Source organism: Aquarana catesbeiana, linkage group LG05, assembly GCF_042186555.1.
Source record: "Aquarana catesbeiana isolate 2022-GZ linkage group LG05, ASM4218655v1, whole genome shotgun sequence".
Classification (NCBI taxonomy): domain Eukaryota; kingdom Metazoa; phylum Chordata; class Amphibia; order Anura; family Ranidae; genus Aquarana; species Aquarana catesbeiana.
This window is the reverse complement of record NC_133328.1, coordinates 145,085,255-145,106,650: the sequence shown is the minus strand read 5'-3', so window position 1 is coordinate 145,106,650 and position 21,396 is coordinate 145,085,255. Positions and strand designations below refer to the sequence as shown.

Genomic DNA, 21,396 nt, shown 5'->3' with positions numbered 1-21,396 from the left:
TTGTGGGGATGGTCTGCCGACTTCCTGGGGTTAGCTTCTTTCCTTGGTTAAATTCACAAGGGACTCTAGGAAGCTATGGCTGTAGCAGCTTCAACCTTTTTGGGCCATCTTGTTTTCACATTCCACATACTTCTGATGGGCAGTGCCTTCTGTGGGCATCTATGATATGTATATCAGATGCACGTCATTACGTACCAATTATCAGCTCCTGTGCGTGATGACTTGGAAGCACGGTTGTCCTTCTTGCACTCCTCTAATGGTCCTTCTTTGATGAATGGAGGAATTGTCGAACACACAGCTGCAGTTTTTTACAGGTCTGCATTAGGCTCCTGTAGCTTTGGCATTTCATTCCAGGATGACTGGTCTGCTGAACCTTGGCCAGCCTCATTGGCCCAGCTATTTGTTCTATAACATTATGCTGTTAGAGCCCTTACCTATTATGGTCAAGTGGTTAACTGCCTCTCTGCACGCTCTCCACCTTTGTTCTCCCTGTTGTGTTTTTCCTGGTTCTTGGATGTCTTCAGTTGACTGTGTGATTTCAGATGTAGCTAATTGCTGTGGGTCTTGCTTGTCCTTCCTTTTTTGTGTAGTCTCGTTTCTGACTCCTGTTGCTCCCCCTCCGTGCCTCCCCCCCAGGTAACCTGTCGGCACCTGTCGATGATATCTACCTTTACCCCTGGGGGTCGGGCACCTGGATCTTTTCTCCTACCTCCTCTACTGCAGGATATAGTTGTGGCTGGTTCGACAGTGGGTATCGCTCCCTCTGCTGTATTGTTTGGTTCAGACTACTCAGCTGGGAGAACATCTCCAAAGTTTTCTTGTTCAGAGGATTTTGAAGAAAAATGGTTGGAAACCATTGCCCTCTGTCTGTTTTTGCATTTAGGGCTCTCTTGTTTCGAGTTGCCTTTTCTTGGGCATTCTTTGGCACCTTTAGGGTTAGTGAACTTACTGCTAAGGACAAACGCCCAATTTATGGTAACTCAGAGGATGTGCTGATCACAGAATCCTTTGTTTTTATCACTCGCTTATTCTTCCAACTTCAACGAATTATAATTTTTTCAGGTCTTGCGCCTTTTCCTTTTCCCAGCTGGTCTTGCCTCCTCATGATTTTTCCCATGTACTCTTTTCCCATTGGCACAGCCATTGCTACCCATGGGGTGTTTTTTTTTTGGATGACAGAGATGGCTTTTAGGTAGATGGGAAACATTAAAATTTTTGCTATATGTTCGTCCTCACCTTTTTGTTCTGATTTAATGTCTCTCCTCAGAATTACTTTGGATCATCGTTGACTCCTTCGTTTATTGGGCCTCTTGCCATGCCAAATTTTGATACTGTGGGGAGAATTTTCCTTTGCAGTTGGCAGAATTCATTGTCGCAGTTTTCATGGTCTACACTGGCTGCTGGTATTACCTGAGACAATTTGTTTTAGGCCCCTTCATTCTTATTATTCATGTATGGGGTAACAATGTAGGGCATTATCGGCCGGTAGCTTCCACCTCCTCTATTAGGCATGGTATTGCTCCGTGTCGTGCCAGTTTTACCTATCTATTGTGTGGTCCAACATTGTTCTCCCTTTTCTGGTTTTGGCCCATCACATACTTTGTTCTTGTTTCGCTGCAAGGTGAATGCCTAGGTTTCCAAATTTGTCCACAGGATTGGTGGCATTGTTGTCTGCCGCTGAGGTCTTGAGTGAGATAACAGTATTTATTAAGACCTGATGGGGTTAATTTAAATGACTGGCCTAAATATGTTCACCTCGGCCTACAATTTGGTGTCGAGCAGGGGCTGGTTGTGGTGGAGTGTTCATCAGTGTACCACTGACTTGCGCGTGGCGGTTTTGACCTTGCCAGCAATTGATGTTGCTTTATGGGCTATGCTCTCAAGTTAAATTCTGGGGTCAATCTAATGCCTGTCTGGCACTGATGGTAAGGACAGGCCTCTTAGACTATGTGAGTTTATATTTATGGGTGCTCATGGTATACTGTGACTGGCATTGTTTGGTACATTTGGAAAGTTGTACTTTTGAAAAGTTCAATAAAGCTGTGGCCTTGCCCTATTTCCAACTTAATCATCTTCTGTGTCTTTTTTTTTTTTTGGGGGGGGGGGGGTGCAAGGTATTGGTTTATTAATTGGTCATAAATGAGCCTATGCTTCTCAGCAGTCATGGGTGCAGGCCCTGTCCTCTGCAGTCTTCATATAAAAGAAAAATTCTGGTTGGCCGCACATCCAAAGAAATCACCATTATTAGAAATCTTCATTAAACATCTTCACAACGAGGGGATACAGCATATACAGCTAACGCATTTCATGCTAATTCGGTGCTTAATCATAGCTATTGCACAATGTCTTATGTAGAATATTGCATCAGATGTCCATGTAATAAAATCAAACCCATCTTCATCTATATGAACTATATACACAGGTATTTTTTAATGAAACTCCAGTGGGTGTTGGAGTGAGCCTGAATCCTGGCCTTGACTGAAATGAGTGATGGGATCCATGTCAAGTGTATACCCTGAGGATTTTTCTTTACATTGGCTTTTTTTGCAAATACAATCCTCATATCAACAGACTGCTTTGACAATATATCTACTTGCAATTGCTTGAAGTATATTAATCAATAGCATTCAATTTGCATCACATGTGATTGGAGACAGATGAATGGAGTTTGGAATATATTTTCTCTAATCAATAATTGTTGGAGTGTACTTATTTTCTCTCACATGTGAATCAGACATGTACGGCCAAAGGATTGCTTGGACTGCAAATATTATTCCAATATTAATGCACTACACTTATTCTTTCTGCTACTGCTTGGAATTTACTTTTTCATATAATTAATAGACTCAGCCTGCTTTTGATTAGAAATATATGAATGCTGTTTGGAGCCTTTCTCCAAACAACTGAAAACTAATGAACTGGTATGAACTGAATGATATGTTCAAAGACATATTTATATGATGTTAGAGACCTTGCACTCCTCCACCTTCCGTTTGAGGATGCCCCACAGATGCTCAATAGGGTTTAGGTCTGGAGACATGCTTGGCCAGTCCATCACCTTTACCCTCAGCTTCTTAAGCAAGGCAGTGGTCATCTTGGAGGTGTGTTTGGGGTCGCTATCATGTTGGAATACTGCCCTGCGGCCCAGTCTCTGAAGGGAGGGGATCATGCTCTGCTTCAGTATGTCACAGTACATGTTGGCATTCATGGATTCCTCAATGAACTGTAGCTCCCCAGTGCCAGCAGCACGCATGCAGCCCCAGACCATGATACTCCCACCACCATGCTTGACTGTAGGCAAGACATGCTTGTTTTTGTACTCCTCACCTAATTGCCGCCACGCACGCTTGACACCATCTGAACCAAAAAGGTTTATCTTGGTCTGATTAGACCACAGGACATGATTCCAGTATTCCATGTCCTTAGTCTGCTTGTCTTCAGCAAACTGTTTGCGGGCTTTTTTGTGCATCATCTTTAGAAGAGGCTTCCTTCTGGGACAACAGCCATGCAGACCAATTTGATGCTGTGTGCAGTGTATGGTCTGAGCACTGACAGGCTGACCCCCCCACTCCTTCAACCTCTGCAGTGATGCTGGCAGCACTCGTACGTCTTATTTCCCAAAGACAACCTCTGGATACGACGCTAAGCACTTCTACTCAACTTCTTTGGTCGACCATGGTGAGGCCTGTTCTGAGTGGAACCTGTCCTGTTAAACCGCTGCATGGTCTTGGCCACTGTGCTGCAACTCAGTTTCAGGGTCTTGGCAATCTTCTTATAGCCTAGGCCAGTGAATGGGAACCTTGGCACTTCAGATGTTTTGGAACTACATTTCCCATAATGCTCATGCACTCTGCAGTGTAGTTGAGCATCATGGGAAATGTAGTTTCAAAACATATGGGGTGCCAAGGTTCACCATCACTGGCCTAGGCCATCTTTATGTAGAGCAACAATTATTTTTTTCAGATCCTTAGAGAGTTCTTTGCCATGAGTGTCATGTTGAACTTCCAGTGACCAGTATGAGAGAGTGATAATACCAAATTTAAGTCACCTGCTCCCCAGTCACACCTGAGACCTTGTAACACTAACGAGTCACATGACACTGGGGAGTTTGGACATATTTAAGTGTGTGTATGTATGTATATATATATACGTTGTACCTTCATGGGGATGAGCATTTTCATTATTTCAATTTCCTTTTGCCTTACCGTGGAATCCCCTACATAGATAGATTATACTTAACAGATCTTCTCTTCCCCTTTTATACTTATCACAGTGTCTCTAAAAAATGAACTTGTGTTTAAGACAAGCCCATCCCCAGAGAATAACAAGCACCTTACACTGCTCTAACTTATTTTCTACAACTGTCAGCTGCACTAATCCTACGAAAATCCCGGTACTTCCAGGTATGAAAGAACGAGATACTCCACCCGCCTTCCCCCAGTCTCTAGGCTGCCATTCACCAGCCCCAATTGCTGTCACATGAAGGGTGTGGATAATACCTAGCAGGGACTTTACATGAGTAACACAAAGATTGTACTTATATATAGTAATAAACAAAGATAAAAGTGCTTACATATTTTTAAACAGAAATGAATGGAACTGATGCAAAGTATTACAGTTTTCCTATAAAGGGGCTGTAATAAAATGATCTACAATCACACACCTGCACATCAGATGTGGGCACTGTTTTCATGCAGAGCAAGATATAGGTCTCTGTTTCCTACATATACACTGAGCAACACCTCTATATGCCATTTTAAGAATAAAGAAAATTAACAGAGAAGTTTGGTGTCATAAAAAAATAAACACTTTACTGCAACTCCCTCTTCATTGGCCTACCTCTGCATACTCTATCACCCCTTCAGTCTGTCATGAATGCTGCTGCTAGACTCATCCACCTTATCAACCGCTCTGTCTCTGTTACTCCTCTCTGTCAATCTCTCCACTGGCTTCCGCTTACCCAACGAAATAAATTCAAAATACTAACAACTACCTACAAAACAATCCACAACTCTGCCCCCAGCTACATATTTGACCTAGTCTCAAAATACCAACCTAATTGTTCTCTTTGTTCTTCTCAAGACCTTCTGCTCTCTAGCTCACTCATCACCTCCTCCCATGCTCGTCTCCAGGACTTTTCCAGAGCCTCTCCAAGCCTATGGAACTCCTTACCCCAATCTTTCCGTCTATCTCCTACTCTATGAGCTTTTAGACGATCCCTGAAAACCCTCCTCTTCAGAGAAGCCTATCCTACCCACACCTAACAACTATATTTTTATTTTGTCCATTTGATCATCCCCTACAGCTACTACCCTTTGTTCCACTTGACCCTCCCTTCTAGATTGTAAGCTCTAACGAGCAGAGCCCTCTGATCCCTCTTGTATTGAATTGTATTGTAATTGTACTGTCTTCTTTGATGTTGTAAAGTGCTGCACAAACTGTTGACGCTATATAAATCCTATATTATAATAATAATAATAATAATAACACACATAGGGGTTGATTTACTAAAGGCACTTTGCAAAGTGCAGTTGTCCTCTGCAAGTGCAGTTGCTCCAGAGCTTAGTATATGAGGTAAAGCTTCACTTTGCAAAGAATACCCAATCACGTGCAACGAAAATGAAAAAAAAGAGAAAAAAAAAACCTGAATCTTTGCTTGCACATGATTGGATGATGGAAGACAGCAGAGCTTCTGCTTATTTACTGTTTATTTATTTAAGTGCTGGAGCAACTGCAACTTGCAGAGTGCACAGTCTATTTGCCTATTTCTCCTGCTTCCTGTGGCGCCTCTGCAGGGAGCTGACTGGACCATTAGACAGAAAAACGGGTGGGTGCTGCTGGCTCTGGCTCTCAGCCACACACAAAGGGGCAGAGCCAGCTGTCAATCAGTCATGTGGGGTGGATCCTGAAAATACTGTTGTCAGCAAAAGTCCACTATCAACTCCTGTACTCCTGTGGCCAAAATAAGAATTAAAGGCAAAATAAATGTTGATTTCACTTTTCTTTTTTTCACTTTTAAAAATTAGCAGCCAGTTATGAAAGCGAAACTAAACCCCCCTATCATTTTCAGCCAAGGAAGCTGCCATCTTAGCCTCTGCCATGATGCTGCACATGTGATCAGTTATGACACCAGCCATTTGATGGCTTGACAGTTTGGTTGAGAGCACAAACAAATGGGACAGTTACATGCCTGGTACATGGTGGAATGTAACTGTTTTTTGAAACTGTTAAATCAATGGGTTTAGCTTGCTTTAAACTAGTAAACGCTTTTATAGAAGAATTGCATACTGGATAAAATCACAAGTGAATGTAAACAATATCATGTAAGAGGCATTTGGTGTGACTTTTTTATACTGTAAGCTGCAGCAATACGATGCCATGCATATACCATTCCACAACAGCTACAGTAACTTCCAGAAACAAGATGGGGGAGGATTCAAACTGTGTTCATGATTAGTATGTTGTCTGGACCAAAAGAAATTAAGACTCGTACACACGATGAGAATATTGGACGAAAATAAAAAGGCATTAGGAGCGATTGTTTGATAATCTCTTTGTTGTACACAGCTTTCAAGAGCCTTTCACGACAGTTCATGTGAAACTATCCGAAGGGGCAAGCGTGAAAGTTTTTCTCCGACGATAACAGAATGAACGATTTTCGTGTAATTAGTATAGTATTTGTTTTTTTTAAACCAGATTTTATTTTTATTTTGCTTGTAGTTACAAAAGCTTAAGAACCATAAACCAATACACCAAATAAACAAAAGTACAATAGACTAATAAAAAAAGAGAATAAAAAAAAAAAACACAAACCCAACTGAAAGCACAAAGAGCATACCTAACCGCCAGCATGAAAAGCAGAGTGAATGACATAGTATAAACTTGCAATACTCTGACTCTGGATATGTGCCCTTTTTTAGAGATATGTATAGCAGCAAGGAATTAACCACATGCCGACCAGCCGACGCAATACTGCGGCAGAATGGCACAGCTAGGCGAAACAACGGGGCGCCCCCCCCCCCCCCCCCCCGTGCCGATGCGAGTGGAAGGCGGTCTCGATCACCGTCAGGTTCCCGCAATCGCTCGGGGCACACGGAGAACACACAGTTTCCAGTTCTCTGAGGGGAGATCTGACAGATCCTCTGTTCATACAGAGTATGAACAGGCGATCTGTTAGTTTCCCTGCACAGTCCACATCCCCCTTCAGTTAGAACATTCCCTAGGACACACATCAACCCCTTCACTGCCCCCTAGTGTTAACCCCTTCTCTGCCAGTGACATTTTTACAGTAATCAATGCATTTTTAATCGCACTGATCGCTGTATTAATGCCAATGGTCCCAAAAATGTGTCAAAATTGTCCGACGTGTCTGCCATAATGTCGCAGTCACGATAAAAATCGCTGATGGCCACCATTACTAGTAAAAAAAAAAAATATTAATAAAAATGCCATAAAACTATCCTCTATTTTGTAGACGCTATAACTTTTGCGCAAACAAATCAATATACGCTTATTGCGAGTTTTTTTACCAAAAATATGTAGAAGAATACGTATTGGCCTAAACTGAGGAAAAAAAATGTTTTTTTATATATTTTTTGGGGCTATTTATTATAGCAAAAGGTAAAAAATAATGAATTTTTTTGTTTATAGCGCAAAAAATAAAAACCGCAGAGGTGGTCAAATACCACCAAAAGAAAGCTCTATTGGTGGGGAAAAAAGGCCGCCAATTTTGTTTAGGAGCCACGTCGCATAACCGCGCAATTGTCAGTTAAACCGACGAAGTGCCAAATTGCAAAAAGTGCTCTGGTCTTTGGCCAGTCAAATGGTCCAGGGCTGAAGCGGTTAAAAACTAACTCGATTCAGAACTCATCTGATCTAACCAAGGTGACCAAATTGCTTCAAACCTCTTTGAAGAGTTCCTGAGAAAAAAAGTCTGTATCTCATAAGAAATACACCTAATGAGATCTAATATTCAGTTGGAAAGGGTCTGAGGGTGCAAGGAAGGAATTTGCCTATGGGCCATGAACAGCATACGCACAACAGTGATCCATACTGGTGGCTCAAGTGTGAAGTGGTCAACATAGCCAAGTAAGCATATAAGTGGATACACTAAAATGTTAATATATAGAAGCCCATTAAGTGTGCCCACAACCTCCACCCGATAACTCTGGAGCTTAGGGCAGCACCATAATAGGTGTATCAGAGACCCCGAATTACCAGATCTGGGACATGCCGGGTAAGATCTTAACCCAATAGCACACAAAAATTGTGAGGTCCTGTTCCTATGAAGTATGAAAAGCTGGTTATGGTGTTTGTAGGAAAAAAATAGTGTGACCAAGACCACGCATGCTTGGAAGCCAAATAATACATTACAATACAATACATTGCTTCCGAAGTTGTATTCTGTCTTACGAGCATTTTTCGTAACCTTAGTTTGATATGAAACTAGTATGCAAAAAAAACAGACGATCATTCGCCCCGGTATTCTCATCGTGTGTACTAGGCTTCAGACGTTGTTTTAGTAAAAAATTGATTTTATTTCTCTAAATTTTTATCTTGTAATCAAATAAATCAACAAGTTGTTGAGCCTCGCAGATTTAGAGCTGAGAGCATTGCCAGCTATGGAATGTCGCCTTTTCAATACTCAGAACAAGAGACAAGCCTTGAACAGACAGCAGCATTTGCCAAAGCACCAGTTTCTCTTCACCCAGGAACAATATCTCCTTTGTGTGGGCAGCACTAGACATCACTGGGTCCTCTTTCTGCAGACCTTGCTATACAGGATGCTAAGTGTCAGAGACACAGAGACTGTGGAGCCCTGCTACAACTTCTCTGTGATAATGGGTGCTGCTCATTTTGTGGCTGTGTTGTGCCAATATGTGGGAGATGCATGTTATTCGGAGGTTAAGAGAAAGAGCATAGGAGACTTATGGCTGCCTATTATACTGTGTAAAGACCTCCTAGACTATGCAGAATTTCAGGGCATCATGCAGAAGGAATGCATATTAGATTTCAGTCATTTACTGTGGTGTCAAATGATATAATGTTTATATGCTACAATACAATTTTATTTCAGACTGCAGTAATCAGCTGCTGGAATCGTTAACAACACCGAGCACAATCCAACAACAAACAGGGGGGAGAATTAAAAAAAAGACACAACGGCTACACCTATAGAGAGGAAAAGTCGTGATGAGAATTCCTCAAAAAGCCGTCACCTCAGAAATGATCTTCCTAAGAAGGCTGAGATGTGTTCATCTGAATTAGGGCAGACATACAGAAAAAAGGGGAGAAGAATTTCCCAAAGTAATTCTTCAAAAAGAAACAGGCAAAATGATCAAAAATCCACTTAACACTAATGACTTATAAATATATATGACATACCTCCACCATATACAATAAAAATAGACAACGTTGCCTTGTGACACAGATGACCACCACACTCAGACACACACCCCTCACCAATATCATTAATTGTTAATTCATGTATTAGGATCCCTATGTTGATATAAGTAGAAGTGGTTTTAAAGCAGTTGGCTTAGTATTTCATAAATGCCACACACAGAAAATTGGTCCTGTCCATAACTTAACCACTTGCTTACTGGGCACTTAAACCCCCCTCCTGTCCAGACCAATTTTCAGCTTTTAGCGCTGTCGCAATTTGAATGACAATTTCGCGGTCATACAGCACTGTACTCAAATTAAATTTTTATCATTTTTTCCCCACAAATAGAGCTTTCATCTGGTGGTATTTGATTACCTCTGCAGTTTTTAGTTTTTGTTAAAAAAATTTGAAAGTCCGAATTAAAAAAAAAAAAATTATATATTTTTTATATTTTGTTATAAAATTTTGCAAACAGGTAATTTTTCTAATTCATTGATGTACAGGAAATTATGCGATGGGCCACGACCAGGGAGGAGGAAGTGAAAAATGAATACAGCAGATATACAGTAGGTGCTGAGAAAAAAAAATATCCAATTTGTTTACAGTGCACAGTTTAGTGAGGGATGCTGAAGAGTTGTAAAAGTGGGTGGAACTCCACTTTAATTAGATAAAGACATTGGGCAGTGGTTCATGCATTTGACCCCTGTGATATCAGATGAAAATGAATAATAGACAGTTCACAAATCTAGTATTGGAGTGAAAGCATGATTCCTGGTAATGCAGGTCAAAAGATGGACAGAGCATAAGACCCCTTTCACACTGAGGCGTTTTTGCGCTAAAAATAGTGCTATTAATACGCTCATAAAACGCTCCCCATGCATCTCAATGGACCCTTTCACACTGAGGCGTTGCAATGGCGGGGCGTTGGAGCAGCTTTTGGGCGTTGAAAAAAGCCCCTCTCCATTGAAATGAATTGAAAGCGCTGTAAAAACGCCTGAATAGCGACTATAATCCGCCCTGAGCTGTAGAAAAGTTACATGATCTCACAAAAAGGTAAACATGCAAGCAGAAAAGAGAGCATCTACCACAACAGGACTCAAATTGTGATGTAGGGAGGTGGGGTTGTTCTTTGATGCCCATGCTTCAATAACGCTTGAAAAACGCTGTTAAAATGCCCGCAGTGTGGCTGTTCAGGCTATCAGCAACAGATGGGGGCTAATGGATCTCTAGGGGCCAGGTGAGTGTGTGTATGTATATACTCCTCCCAGTCGGGAAGTGAAAAACGATACAGCTCACCACTCCCCCGATCTTCACCAAATCCACAACATCAGTGCGAAGCCGACGTTCCACGCGTTTCTGGCTAAAAAAAAGTACCTACGTCTGTCCATCCAGATCTCCCATATGTGTCCAGTGTCGTTTACTGTCCTGCTTTTAGAGAGCCTGCTTACGGCTCAAACACTCCAATACCTTTTTCAGATCTCCCGGGGAATGCAGAGGGGAGTTGTCAGCTGGTGGGTGGGTCTGAGCCCTCACTACAGGGAGCGTGATGGAGTCATACTGACGCGTTTCACTCGTGACTCGTGTTTCTTCAGAGCATGGACACTGAGCACAATGTTTTCTTATTAGTCAAACATGGCCATAAACGAATCATATTATAACACCTGCAATCTTTTTTAATCATGCAATTCTACCGGAAATGGAAAATGAAACCTTGAACAGCATACAGGAAATATATACAATATACTCTACCTGCTAAACATTATTATTTCTCAATCTAGTATACTGTACCAGTCCACCCCCTATCCCTTTTGCCTATAATCTCATGATCCTGGAATGCACCTGATTTTGATGTTAGACTACCCTTCTTACCAACAATGATATTCAAATCTGTCTGGGATAATAAATAGTTTGCATAATTTGTGAAGGAGGATGGATTAAAGTACACCTGTCATGGGTGAAGCATGGAAGCTGCCATTGTTACACTCCTGAAAACACCAGTGACCAGCGCTAGTGGTTGCTTGTGTTGAAGTTCAGTACTTTTGAGTCAAAGACTGGGAACAAGCAAGCTGTAAATGTGTATCAGAAATGTGTCAGAATTTGTTATCGCTATACTTGTTCCTGGTCAGTGAGTTAAAGTGACTGTCAGAGAACTAAACTGGCCATAGATGGAGTGAACTTCTTTACTGCAACAACGGGTTGCAGGAAAGAAACTTGCTTGATTCCCCCATCAACACAGTGTTGACGGGGGAATCCCTCCCGTGGTGCCATTGTGTTCTCCCGCCGGGGTGGGGGTGGGGGGGGAGCCATCCTTGCTGGGGGAACACAGTGATTATTGCTAGCGGCTATAACAACCGCTAGTGATAATGGCATGTAAAATCCGGCAGGCTGGTTGTACCCAAGTTGATTGATCAACTTAAATTCAGCCTGCCCATACATAGTTTAAATCTCGGCCAGTTCCTGCTGAATCTGCTGAGATTTGAACAGTCTATGGCTGGCTTAAAATTTTCAAGAGAGCCCTGCATAAATCTCTCATGACAGGCGTACACTTTTAAATAGTATAGTACCTGTGTCTACCTTACCTATTATTATTTTAATACATTTTTATACTTCTTGTCTGGCATTGCTTGTCAACTGCTATTTCCATGTGACATAGGGGTTGATTTACTAAAGGCAAACAGACTGTGCACTTTTGCAAGTGCAGTTGCACTCTGTAAATGCAGTTGCTCCAGAGCTTAGTAAATGAGCAGAAGCTCTGTTGACTTCAATCGTCCAATCACCTGCAAGCAAAAATGCTGCACCTGATTGGGTATTTTTTGCAAAGTTAAGCCTTACTTCATTTACCAAGCTCTGGAGCAACTGCACTTTCAGAGGGAAACTGCACTTTGCAAAGTGCACAGTCTATTTGCCTTTAGTAAATCAGCCCCATTGTGTCTCCTGTGAGTGGTCACTCCTCCACATCATATTATAGTTGGGTGGGTGTAAGCCAAGAAAAAAGCTCATTTTCCATAGTAAAAGGAGAGCACTTACTAGTCTATTTTCTAGAAGCTGAGCCTTCAGAATGAAGACATAGGAACAGACACAAAATATATCCTGTATAGTACATGATAATCCATGGCTAAGAACCTATGTACCTATGTACAATGGTATTTTGGTTGCAATTAGTAATCTTAACAGCTCTTTGCTGGAGAAAGGCTCCATACACACTAGCATTTTTGTTCTGCTGCTTAGAAGCGAAATAGTGTTATTCTATGTGTCCATGCACACTACTACTACTACTACTACTTTAGGCTGTTTTTTTGAGCTTCAGCGTCTAGAAGCAGAAAAAATTAGTTTTTGTATAGTTTTTTGGAGCATTTTTCCAAAAGAAAAAAATGCTGAATGCTCTTAAATGCTTCTAAATGCTACTAAAATGCTCCTAACAGCTCTTTTTAAAGTTTTTTTTTTTTTCACGTACTGCAAAAACGCTAATAAAATGCTAATGCTTCTTTCATAAGCTCAAAAAAAGCTAGAAAAAAATGCACGATGAAAAATTCTGATAATAGCATTTTTGTGCCAGCTTCTAGTAGCATTTTAGTAGCGTTTTTGCAATACATGAAAACATGAAAAAGAAACAAAGCTCAAAATAAGCTGTTAGTAGCATTTAGAAGCAGTTAGGAGCATTTAGGAGCGTTTAAGCGCATTCAATGTTTTTTTTTCTGCTGGAAAACCGATCCGAAAAACTCTACAAAAGCTATTTTATTTTTTTTCTGCTCCTAGACGCTGTAGCTCAAAAAATGCTAATAGCCAGAAGTAGTGTGTATGGACACATAGGATAACACTATGAGCTTCTCAGAGCAGAAAAAAATGCCAATAACAGCTTCTATGAGCTTAAAAAAACGCTATTGTGCATGGAGCAAAAGCTTCTAAGGCTCCATGCACACTAGCGTTTTTAAAGCTACTAAAATGCTACTAGAAGCTGGCAAAAAAATGATATTATCAGCATTTTCCATCCAGCATCCAGCAACGTTAGTGTGCATGGAGCCTCAAAGCTACTAAAACTTGAATACAAGCTGGCACAAAAAAGCTATTATCAGAATTTTTATCCAGCATTTTTTTTCTAGTGTTTTTTTGAGCTTATAAAAAATGCTAGTGTGCATGGAGCCTTAATGTGTTATAATAAACCAGTGATATGGATACAGATTAAAGAGAAACTCCAGTCTGCTCACATAATTTGAAATAAAAACATCTTTGCCATTCTGAAGCTTCCCTCCAACCACTTTGCATATTGTTTTATATACACTGTGATTCTGTACTTGCCAAATATGCTGCAGAAATCTCCCTCCACTGAGTCTGGCTGCAACCATTTTAACTGTGGGCAGCTGAAGCTGCTGCCTGTTCACTTCCTGGATTTACACAGACACACACCTCCAGCTCTGCAGCTCTCATTGGCCCTCTTATGACTCGCCGCCCCTCCCTTCCTGGACAAACTCTCACGAGAGTTAGAGAGAGAGCTGTGCATGATGTCATAAGCCTAGGCTAATGACCAGACAAGAAACCGGAAGTGGGCTGTATAAGGTATTCACTGGCAGAAAAAAAAATGTCTTACTATTGAAAGTTAAAACAACAAGGGCAGAAGATTTACTAGATGGAAAGTTGAAAAAAATGACTGAAGGTTCGCTTTAACAATTTTTTTTTTTTTAAATTCCAGGTCTGTTTTAATACATGAAGAAGTAAAGCTTGAACTATTTGCAGTGAATATAAAGTCACTACTACATGTTGAGTTGTACAGAACACAAAATAACCATATACTTTGTGATACATTATATTACAAGGTTAAAGCGAACTCTATCACTAAAAAAAAGTGTGGATTAAAGATGGAGAGATCCAGGAGACTTCACTTTCCAATTGTCTATCATTAAAGTGGTGCCCGGCAGTGCAGGCAGTGTGGGGGGTAGGTATTTATTTTATTCTTTACAGGCACATCTTTAATTCCTTCTTTATTTTTAGGAACCAAGCTCCTGTAACTATGAATATATCACCTGATAAAATATCCTTGAAGAAGCATATTATTTCAGATCATTAAGCTATAGGTGGGTAAATCAAGCTGGCCAATACCTCTAGATCCCGTTCTATGACAACTCAATCTGCCAACAGGCAGTGATGGCAAACTGTGAACAATATGGAACCCACCCCATAGTGTACGTAAAACACATTATAGTCCCAGTACAACTGTTTTTTTCAATTATTTCCATCATATCTGGGTAAATACATGCTGACTTTTAACATTAGAAGAAGGACCACTGCATTGACCTCTGATAACAGCTAAGGCCTAAAACACCATTGTGTATGGGTACCTGTAACAGTATGCCAAGATAAAGACCAGGGACCTTTTTTCTGGTTTTTGGTCCTATAGGCTTCAATGGATCAAAAACGTGTATTGAAAAACGCAAAATGCACCTGCAATATGCAAACTGCAACCTGCATAGATGTGAATCAGGCCTAAGTCAGCAGAACCCTACCACCAAACACAGCTAGCCAGATGAAAGGGTTATTTTCTTCAGCAAAACTAAAAACTCATTCATTCACTTAGGAAAGTATTTATCTGTATTTCAGATATAATTCAATTCATAATAAATATTCAAGAAATAATTCAAAATAACGTCATGATTAGGTTTACACAAGAATTTCAACACTTAGGGGGTTATTTACGAAAGGCAAATCCACTTTGTATTACAAGTGCACTTGGAAGTGCAGTCGCTGTAAATCTAAGGGGTAGATCTGAAATGAGGGGAAGCTCTGCTGATTTTATCATCCAATCATGTGCAAGCTAAAATGCTGCTTTTTACTTCCCTTGCATGTCCCCCCTCGGATCTACAGCGACTACACTTCCAAGTGCACTTTCAGTGCAATTTCAAGTGCACTTTGCACTTGTAGTTTGCACTTGTAGTGCAAAGTGGATTTGCCTTTAGTAAATAACCCCCTTAGTCTTTAATTATTATAGTGCTGAAGTATGAGCGATGTATATTTACCATTTTATTTATCATTACCTAATTTATCTGGGGTTGACTCTTGAAGATACACACGATGAGAATATCGGACGAATGATTGTTCGTTTTTTTTTTTTTTTTTTTTTTTTTTGCATGCAAGCCTCATATCGAAAACCAATAGGTTACTAAGGTTACAAAAATTCAGAATACAACTTCGGAAGTGATCGTTTCATCGCATGCGTGGTCTTGTTCACATGATTTTTTTTTTTTTTTCATACAAATACTATACTAATTGCACCAAAATTATTTGTTCTGTCATTGTGAGAGAAAAATTTTCATTCTCGTCCCTTCGGATATTTTCTCATGAACTGTCGTGATCGGCTCTAGAAAGCTGTGTACTAACGAATAGAACATCAGATGATTTCTCAGAATCGGGTGTAGGGCATTAAGACTCAGAGGTGTCCTGTGCCTGAATTTGTGCTAATAATACATACTGCCATCCAGCTCCTAAGTACCCAACATTATCATATGTATTTCTTGTTTGTGGGGCTTTGTTATGTGATACTGTTATGGTGAGACAGCTAATCAATCCAGCGTGGATGGAGGAATCTACACTGCTGTCTATTGTACTCAGACAACTGCAGCAGGGGCTGTCTGAATACCTAAACAGTGACTGCATATGATTGGATTCAGCCACTGTTTTGGCTTACAATCTTCCACAGATTACCATGAATTTGAAAGCAACTTTTGTTGAGCTGGGTGGTACTGACAGGGCCACCCACTGCTCGAATTCAGGTCATGCATGGCCAGTTCAACACCCAAGGCCTAGAATAAGCCGGAGACAGAATAATTTACAGCCCAATTCAGGAAGACAAAAAATCCACACTTTAGGCCCGTACACACCATACGAAAATCGGATGGAAAAATTCATATGACAAGCTGTCTGCCGATTTTCGGATCGTTAGTACGGTGCTTTCGACAGCTGATTTCACTTTTTTGTCAGAGTAAAGCTGGATGTGCAGACTATAAAATTTTTGTCGGATGTGAACTCCACATCCGATTTTCTTTCATTAGTACGGTTTTCGTACAAAAAAAATCGTAAGAGCAAGACTTCGCATGCTCAGAAAGGAAATAATACATACAAAAGTATTCAACACAATATGTCACTTCTGATGTTGTATTCTGTCGTACAAAAATTTTCGTATTGTGAGTAACCCCTTCACTTTCGACATGAGACTAGCATGCCATAAAAAAACGGACGTTCGGTCGTCCGAAAAGCTAAGCGTGTGTACGAGGCTTTACAGCGGGGCCTCTCACACTACATAGGGTCAGATGCTACTTTAGTCAAGGGGCAGACGATTAGGGAGTAAATAATTACCTTACTCCTCATTCCAGCAGGCTCCCTCCAGCACTGTGGCTGGTAGGTCTAAGCTGCGACCCAGTTCCAGTCGCACTCCAAGCCTCCTCAACATACAATACAGTGTTAATGTTCCTGTATAGTATGTGATTACGCTGAGGCTCGGCCCACAGAAAAGGATGGAAGAGGTGGAGAGTGCCAAATCGGGAGGTAAGTGGAAGCGCCTCTGCATCTCTTCTCTAGACATAATGGGGTTTATTTACGAAAGGCAAATCCTCTTTGCACTACAAGTGCAAAGTGCACTTGAAAGTGCACTTGGAAGTGCAGTCGCTGTACATCTGAGGGGTAGATCTGAAATGAGGGAAAGCTCTGCTGATTTTATTTTCCAATCATATACAAGCTAAAATGCTTTTTTTTATTTTCCTTGCATGTCCCCCTCAGATCTAAAGTGACTGTACTTCCAAGTGCACTTTTAGTGCAATTTCAAGTGCAAAGTGGATTTGCCTTTAGTAATTAACCCCCAATGAGGCATTAACCATTGCAATGTAGGAGGGCTTCACAGCAAGGGTAGATTTTTCAATTTTCCTGGAGTTGGGCTTTAAATTAATAACGTGGTGAATATACATCTTTAATGAATAAGTCTGTACATTTGAAATTGGGTAAGACTGAATATTCAGATTCTTGCATAAACCAAATTTTTACTGAATTTGCAGGTTTACAATTACAGGTGCCAATAAGGGATTAAAACCCCACCACAGTTTTCCACCTACTAATTACAAAATGGATAAGAAACAACTCATGGGTCACCATGTATGACCCATCTGGCAGCAAACGCCATAGAAACATCATAATCCTGCTTTAAATTCTTAGAATATGATGCTTTTCATTAGTCTATAAAAATGTATCAGAGCAAAGATCAGAAACTATGACCATTAGCATTTTACCTTTATGAGTTAACAGCACTCTGCTGTGATATTTGGCCATTGTGGGTTACAAGGGGTGCAACATATTACTGCCACAACAAGCACAAATCAAATCCAAGGTTAAGAAGCTCTATTGCAAAGGTCTTTTATTACCATTTTGAACGGAGTTCAACTTTTCTCTAATTGCTTCATACAGAGGCGTAGACTGGACATCATAACTTATTATAATTGAGGCACGCCACGATGGTGTCTAATTTGAATAAATATGCAAAAGCATAACTGGTGTAGAAAATATGTATATCATCATAAGAGTTCAGTACTAGAAAATCACAGAATATGATGATAAAGCTTAGAGGATGGGTAACTAATGTATAGCTGATTGTGTACAGTGGTGAAAATAATTATTTGATCCCCTGCAGATTTTGTACGTTTGCCCACTTACAAAGAAATGAAGGGTCTATAATTGTTATCATAGGTGTATTTTAAATGATAGAGACAGAATATCAACCAAAAATCCAGAAAAAAACAAATGATACAAATGTTATAAATTGAGTTGCAGTTCAGTGAGTAAAATAAGTATGTGATTCCCTACCAACCAGCAATAATTCTGGCTCCCACAGACTGGCTACAGTATGTGCTTATGTGGTACACAGATTAGTCCTGTCAATTTAAGAAGGTGCTCCTAACGAGAACCCGTTACGTGTAAAAAAGACACCTGTCCACAGACTTCTTCCATTCAAACCTCACCATCATGAGCAAGACCAAAAAGCTGTCAAAGGACATCAGGGACAAGACCTACACAAGGCTGGAATGGGCTACAAGACCATCAGCAAGAAGCTTGGTGAGAAGGAGACAACTGTTGGAGCGATTATTCACAAATGGAAGAAATACAAAATAACTATCAATTGCATACCTGTCAAATGGCGCTCCTCAGACCCTCCAACCATAACAGAGTGGGTCAGATACATACAAAAAACCTCTGTTATGGAAGAACTCCTCCATCAAGCGAATGATACCCCTTCCAAATTCAGAAAAATATGGTCCTGCCGCTAACATTTTATCACTACTGATGAATATTCCAAACGTATAGCTTAATCTCTCACAAGATAAACCAACAGGCATATAATCTTGCATCCTGGGCCTTTTATCTACCCTTCCTCCCCCTCCTTATAATGACTACTAAGGAAATCACCTACCCCCTCAAAACCTATGGTAACCACTGCCACCACTCCCCTTTATCACCGGTGATACAACCCTAATAAAGAATACAAACAATATACTCAGGACACCTGTATAAAGACATTGAATAACATATCCACAAATGAGTTGAGGAAAACATAACTGCTAAAACCAGCTAATTTTAGTTCTTTCTTGGATGTTTATGTTTTGTTTTTGTTTGTTTGACATGCTCCGATAAGGAGTAAACCTAAAGCTAGGCATACTGCCTATACTTTAACTATGCCAACATACCAGCTGATGTACGAGTGACAAGGTCTCTACCTAGCTGCAACCCGTTTTGTATAGCCCGCAATACTGTGATTTTTCGTATATGTACCCTTTATAAATAAAAATACTTTTGATAAAAAATAACTATCAATCGCCCTTGGTCTGGAGCTCTATGCAAGATTTCTCCTCATGGGGTAAGGATGATCATGAGAAAAGTGAGGGATCAGCCCAGAACTACACTGGAGGAGCTTGTGAATAATCTCAAGGCAGTTGGGACCACAGTCACCAAACAAACCATTGGTAACACAATACGCTGCCATAGATTGAAATCCTGTACCGCCCACAAGGTCCCCCTCCTCAAGAAGGCACATGTACAGGCCGTCTAAAGTTGGCCAATGAGCATCTAAATCATTCAGAGAAGGACTGGGAGAAGGTGCTGTGGTCAGATGAGCCCAAAATTGAGTTCTTTGGCATTAACTCGACTCGCCGTGTTTGGAGGAAGAAAAATGCTGACTATGAGCCTAAGAACACCATCCCTACAGTCAAGCATGGAGGTGGAAACATTATGCTTTGGGGCTGTTTCTTTGCTAAAAGTACAGGCCAACTTTGCCGCATTGATGGACTGGGCCATGTATTTCCTGGCGGACTCTGCATGTGCCGTTTGCGAACATGCCTGAGCTCATCCTTACTAGTAACCAACCACAAGAGATGTCTTACCTCTCCTCTGTGCTTGCCAACAATGGTTTCTCCACCAAGTACCAAGTTACGTTTTGCTTGGGGAATGCTTATTTTACTCACTGAACTGCAACTCAATTTATAACATTTGTATCATGTGTTTTTCTGGATTTTTGGTTGATATTCTGTTTCTATCATTTAAAATACACCTATAATAAAATGACAGACCCTTAATTTCTTTGTAGGTGGGTAAACTTACAAAATCTGCAGGGGATCAAATAAATATTTTTCCCACTGTCTGTTAGATGACAATTTAAATAAGGGGCCAAAGATTATCAGTGTTAAAAAGCCTGATTTTACACAATGCTCACTTACCTTGCAGCCCTCACATGCACTGACTCCATAATGATATCCAGATGACTTGTCCTGACACACAAAACAGGGTTTGTAAACTCGAGGAGGAGGGGGAGGGGATGGAGGACTGGGCACAAGCTCTTCTGAACTGGTACTTTGTGTCTCAATAGCTGTAAAAACAAAGAAAAAAAAAAAAAGAAAATTCTTTAAATATTTATAGCAAGAATTTTGGTAAACTGCAAGCATGATGTTATCACAGCTAGCAGGCAACTGACATTAGAACATTAAGAGCTCATGCACAAGTTTAGGTTTATATGGAATTTTTATTTTACAGATCTGAACACAGCTCTATGATAGACAAAGTGTTTCTGCACATGGCGTCGTTTAGCAGCATTTTGCAGCACTGAAAAAAAAAATACCACAATCCCACATTCCAGGGTGCGTGTTTTGGAGTGATTAAAAGCATACACTGAACATTTGTTACTATTATATCATTTCATGGGCACTGCTACAGCTGAGCACTTCTGAACCTGAAGTTCAATGAGATATAGGGATTTATTACTGAAACTGGAGAATGCAAAATCTGGTGCAGCTGTGCATTGTAGCCAATCAGCTTCTAACTTCAGCTTGTTCAATTAAGCCTTGACCAAAAAAACTGGAAGCTGACTGGTTTCTATGCAGAGCTGCACCACATTTTGCACTCTTCAATTTTAGTAAATTAACCCCATAGAGTGACCATGCACCTCTTTTGTATAATGCTGATGGAGTCCTGAATCCTGAGACTGCTCCGGCACAGCTCCGGGGCTTGTGGAACCCGGGTTACATTACTACTGGAAGCTCCTTATCCAGCTCCCCCAGCCCCTCCTATGTGTAAATCATCCTATGTCTATTAGGGGCACAGGGTGACCGAGAACCCCAGTCTGACCTCAAGAATATATAAAGATAAAGTCCACCGTTCATCAGAGACCATTGCTAGATGGTCTGAGGTGGGGTGGAGCAGCTCTCCCTGCTGATTGGACAGTCTACTGATGAGAAATTTGAATATCTTTGTGTGCCTATGTTCAAAAGTGAGACATCAGGGGTCTGATAAGAACCCTGTTATTTCACCAAAGCCCTCCAACGTGGCTCCTAAAACAATTGTAACATAATATAGTTTAAAAATAATAAAAACAATAATATTGTGAAAAAATAATAAAAAAATACAATTGTAAAAAATAAAAAATAATAATAATAAAAAACAACTGACACCGTACACTGTCCTACTGACACCATCCACTGTCTTTCTGACAC

The 21,396-nt window shown here is 40.6% G+C and overlaps 1 protein-coding gene across 9 annotated transcripts in view; it reads right to left on the bottom strand.

Annotated features, from left to right (window-relative positions):
* The window catches only part of RARB (retinoic acid receptor beta), a 1,235,115-nt gene that overhangs the window by 236,074 nt on the left and 977,645 nt on the right, over nucleotides 1-21,396 (bottom strand). For 7 of the 9 annotated variants that reach the window (XM_073630253.1, XM_073630251.1, XM_073630250.1 and 4 more), the window contains one exon: nucleotides 20,128-20,276. In XM_073630253.1, coding sequence (XP_073486354.1) covers nucleotides 20,128-20,276 — 149 coding nt within the window. Of the gene's footprint in view, nucleotides 1-20,127; nucleotides 20,277-21,396 lie in introns of those variants that run through there. The other 2 variants (XM_073630258.1, XM_073630259.1) reach the window with 1 other exon arrangement.